At 61.6% G+C, this 3,734-nt stretch overlaps 1 protein-coding gene across 2 annotated transcripts in view; it reads right to left on the reverse strand.

Annotated features, from left to right (window-relative positions):
* Positions 1-722: 722 nt before the first annotated feature.
* HAGH (hydroxyacylglutathione hydrolase) overlaps positions 723-3,734 on the reverse strand; it is a 15,977-nt gene continuing 12,965 nt past the window's right edge. The window contains exons 2-8 of one of the 2 annotated variants that reach the window (XM_009640421.2): positions 3,366-3,430; positions 3,163-3,280; positions 2,599-2,707; positions 2,349-2,452; positions 2,063-2,164; positions 1,893-1,972; positions 723-1,519 (exon numbers count right to left, since the gene is read on the reverse strand). In XM_009640421.2, coding sequence (XP_009638716.2) covers positions 1,354-1,519; positions 1,893-1,972; positions 2,063-2,164; positions 2,349-2,452; positions 2,599-2,707; positions 3,163-3,280; positions 3,366-3,430 — 744 coding nt within the window. In that variant the 3' untranslated portion in view covers positions 723-1,353. The remainder of the gene's footprint in view (positions 1,520-1,892; positions 1,973-2,062; positions 2,165-2,348; positions 2,453-2,598; positions 2,708-3,162; positions 3,281-3,365; positions 3,431-3,734) is intronic. The other variant, XM_035895925.1, reaches the window with a different exon arrangement.

A 3,734-nucleotide genomic window follows, 5' to 3' on the forward strand; every position in this document is an offset into this window, starting at 1 on the left:
TAGCAAGGGAAGAAACGGCCACAAACCAGGCTTCAGCAGTAATGGGCGCAGTTCACAGACCCACATGTGAAAGATCCCGAAGTCAATGCTATTCCAGTGTTAGGAGCTACAGAATTTATCATCAGTGCTGTTCAAAATTATGACACGCAGTAAAGGATTAAGGGACCAACTCCTCTGCATTTTCATTTGAACTACACACAGCGGGCGTACACTCAGCGACACCGCGGCAGTCGCACACACGCACACGCACTCCGCACACTGAGGTAAAGAAGGAACGGGAGCCGCATGCCTGTCCCACATGGAGCGACCTGCCCAAGCCTGGACCCTCCGGAGGGATTTTCACAGCTATTTACAGAGCTACCATCAAGCCCTGGGGTTTTTTTTTTCCCCCCCAAAAAAAAGAAAACTACTTTTCTTGTAATGCACCTCCCCACCACCTGCAGATAAAAGCTTTGTGGATTGCTCAGACTTAAAAAAAAAATAAATAAAATAAAATACAGTACTGACTGTGCACAAACTGAAGGCTGAAGGCTGCAAGCTGAAGAGGCTTGAGAGACCCAGCTGCGCCCTCACTCTTGTTCTGAAGACAGGGCAGCGCAAGTGGAGGATTCAGCCAAGTGTTTTCCAGTTTTTTTATCATGAAAAAGAAAAAAATTTTAAAAAGCAGCAATGATGCACAGCAGCAGGTTGTTGTCTGCTGCCTGAACGCTGCCGCGCCTTGGAAAATATTTTCCGAAGCTGGGGGGTCAGCACACGCTTTCCTCCAGGCCTGACTCCGCCTGACGGTGTAAGCAGTTTGGATGGCGCCCACCACTCAGCTACTGCGTTACAAATCCCTACACCACGTTTCTATAGTGGTCTACTATAAAAATAGGGGGGGGAAAAAAGAGGCAGGAGAGCCTTGCAGCCCGATGGGTGCCAGCCAGTCCGTGGGGTACGGCACTGCGGTCCCCCGAGACTCCCCACCTTGTCCATGCTCTCCCCAGGCTCCTGTGGGCAAGGGGCTGCAGGACAGGTGGCATCTCCCGCACCAGCGTTGCAAGCGTAGGTGCCCCCTCCTCCAAAACACCCCCTGACCCTCTTCCAGCAGCAACTGCAGCGCCCAGCAACTGCGACTGCTGCCTGAACTCGCCGAAGGCACCAGGGAGCGGGCACTCAGCAAAGCTCCCGTGGCCAGGGGAGCTGGGCATGGCGCTGAAGGGAGTGAAGCAGAGCAGCCTCAAAATGAGCAGCCTCAAAACGAGCAGAATAAAGACAGAAACCACTTCCCAACTTCGAGTCCTATAGGAATAAGTCAGAGCCAGCTGGCTGCAGCCCAGGAGGAAGTCCCCACCATGACGCCACCACGGCTGCTCACTGCTTCTTGAGGAAGGGGCTGAAAAGTCCCCAGTCAAACGCCAGCATGGCCTGGGGATTGGGCCGCTCCTTGGGCTTCTTGAAGTTATCCTTCTCGGTGCGGAGGGTCCTCAGCACCTCGACCGGGTCCGTCTTGCCTGTGAACTTCTGCAAGGGCTCCTCCCTGCAAGGAGACAGGCTCTGCTGTGACGGTAGGGGACGGGATGGGGACCCACCTCCCCATGGGGACCCCAGCACATGCCGGGATGGGCAATGGGGGCGTCACGTCCTCGTGCCAGGTGGCTGCTGGGGAGCCTGTCTGTGGGTACCCCATGCTGGGCAGTGCAGGCCCCCGCGTCCGGGCACCCTCCCCTCCCGCAGAGCCTGGATTTCCCACCAGTTAGTGAAGCCATGGGAGAGGGGATGACACTGGAAGGAAAAGGGGAGCAGAGTCTGGGGGTGGGAGCAGCCAGCCGGGGCATGCCCACCCCCAGCTCGGTTTGGGGTTGACCCACGGCAGGGCCCTTCACACCCCCCCAGGGACGGGTGCTGCTTACGTGACCCGCAGGAAGGGGTTGTAGAGGAACTCCTCCTGCAGCGTAGAGGGCACGGTGGGCAAGTCCTCCTCATCCCGCTGCTGCCGAGGAACCAGAGGCATTCAAAAACCTGCCGGCATCCAACACGCCCCCCCCTCCACCCCCACCCCGGCCAGGGCACAGCCACTTACTTTGGCCCACGCGAGTTTCTTCTTCACTATTTCATTCTCCGGTTCCACTTTCAAGGCGAACTTGAGGTTTCGGACGGTGCATTCGTGGCCACAGAACACCTTCTGCAACGCCAGCAGGAAGCACATGGCATCACGCATGCGCCTGGGGCCGGGTCTGACCCATCCCGGTCCCACTGCGGCCCCAGCCCTGGGGACAGGTGCTGCCCCCTGAGCAGTGCCAACCTCAAGCCCCCTCCTGGTTTTGGGGTCCCTCCCCACACTGGGGCTGAGATGCAGGGGCACTCACCGTCTCCTTGGGCAAAGCCCCCAGGATTTGGGTGAGGTTGGTGTACATCTGCTCTGCCGTCCCCTCGAAGAACTTCCCGCAGCCTCCCACAAACAGGGTGTCACCTGCGGGGAAAGGGGTCTAGGCAGGGAGGAGACGGGGTGCCAGGTGGCACCCCCCATGCCCTAGCTTCGCCCCGAGTGTGGGGGGGACAGGCAGCACACCCCATGTTCCCAGTACCCATGGGGTGCGTGGAGGCAGGGTGGGATACCTGAGAAGAGAGCCGGAGCGTCCGGGGAGCCGTCCTCCCACATGAAGTAGCACATGTGGCCCGAGGTGTGGCAGGGGGTGAAGAGGCACCTCACCCGGATGGCCCCGAACTGCAGGGAGAGAGGGTCAGGGCCCCGCTGGGGCCGCCCTGGCCCTGACGGGCAGCCAGACCCGCACGGCCTCCCCAGGCCCCACAGCATCGCCCGCCCGGGGCCCAGCGGGTCACAGGCGTGCCGGGGGACGGTGGTTTGGGTGAGTCCCAGGTTGCACGTGTCTGCTTCGATGGCGTTTAGCCGCAGAGCTTCAGGAGAGAGTTGGGTCCCCCAGCGCAAACCCAAATGGGCTGGGAACAGGACGAGGTTTCTCCTCCAGTCCAGTGCTCCATCCCAGCCCCGAATCCACAGTGCTGAACCCACAACCGGCCCAGGGCACGGGGAGCCCAAGCTCGGCCGCACCGCTGAGGGCTGCACCATCGCCCAGCTCCACTCCCCCCTGTCCCAGCACCACACCGGCTGCCCCATGGGGCCAAGCCTCGGGGCGCTCCTGCAGCCCTATGGCCACGCACCGTCAGCTCTTGGTCGTGGGTCACCTTGTGCGTCAGGGCCCCAATCCGCTCATCGGCGCCGTACACCTGCAGGCCGGGGCACAGCCGTGCCAGCTCCTCGTTGCCCCTCGCGTGGTCCCTGCGCCGGCAGAGGAGGGAATGGGCACCCAGCCCCACACCGGGCATGGCTGCCCCGGACCCCCGCTCCTGCTGGCAGCACTTACAGGTGGTGGTGGGTGGTGAGGATGGCTCTGAGCACCACGCCCTCCTTCCTGATGATCTCCAGCAACTGAAACGGACCCGGAGCAGAAGGAAGTGAGCACGCAGAGAGGAGGTGACACACGCACCATGCCTGTCCCAGCGCAGGATCCGTCCCACACAGCACCGCTCTGCAGGCGAGAGGCCCGGCAGACCAGGGCAGAGAAAAGCACTCAAAACCACCCGCTGAGCAGCGAAGGGATGAGGGTGGGACGAAGGCTCGGCTCCCCGTGCCCCACCCTGTCGCCAGAGCGGAGCAGGCGGACGGGAGCGCGCTGCTCCCCCAGGGACGGCAGCAGTCACTTCACAGCCGGTGCTTTCGCAGCGGAGGGCGC

This window comes from Egretta garzetta, unplaced genomic scaffold (assembly GCF_000687185.1).
Source record: "Egretta garzetta isolate BGI_Z169 unplaced genomic scaffold, ASM68718v1 scaffold426, whole genome shotgun sequence".
Lineage (NCBI taxonomy): Eukaryota > Metazoa > Chordata > Aves > Pelecaniformes > Ardeidae > Egretta > Egretta garzetta.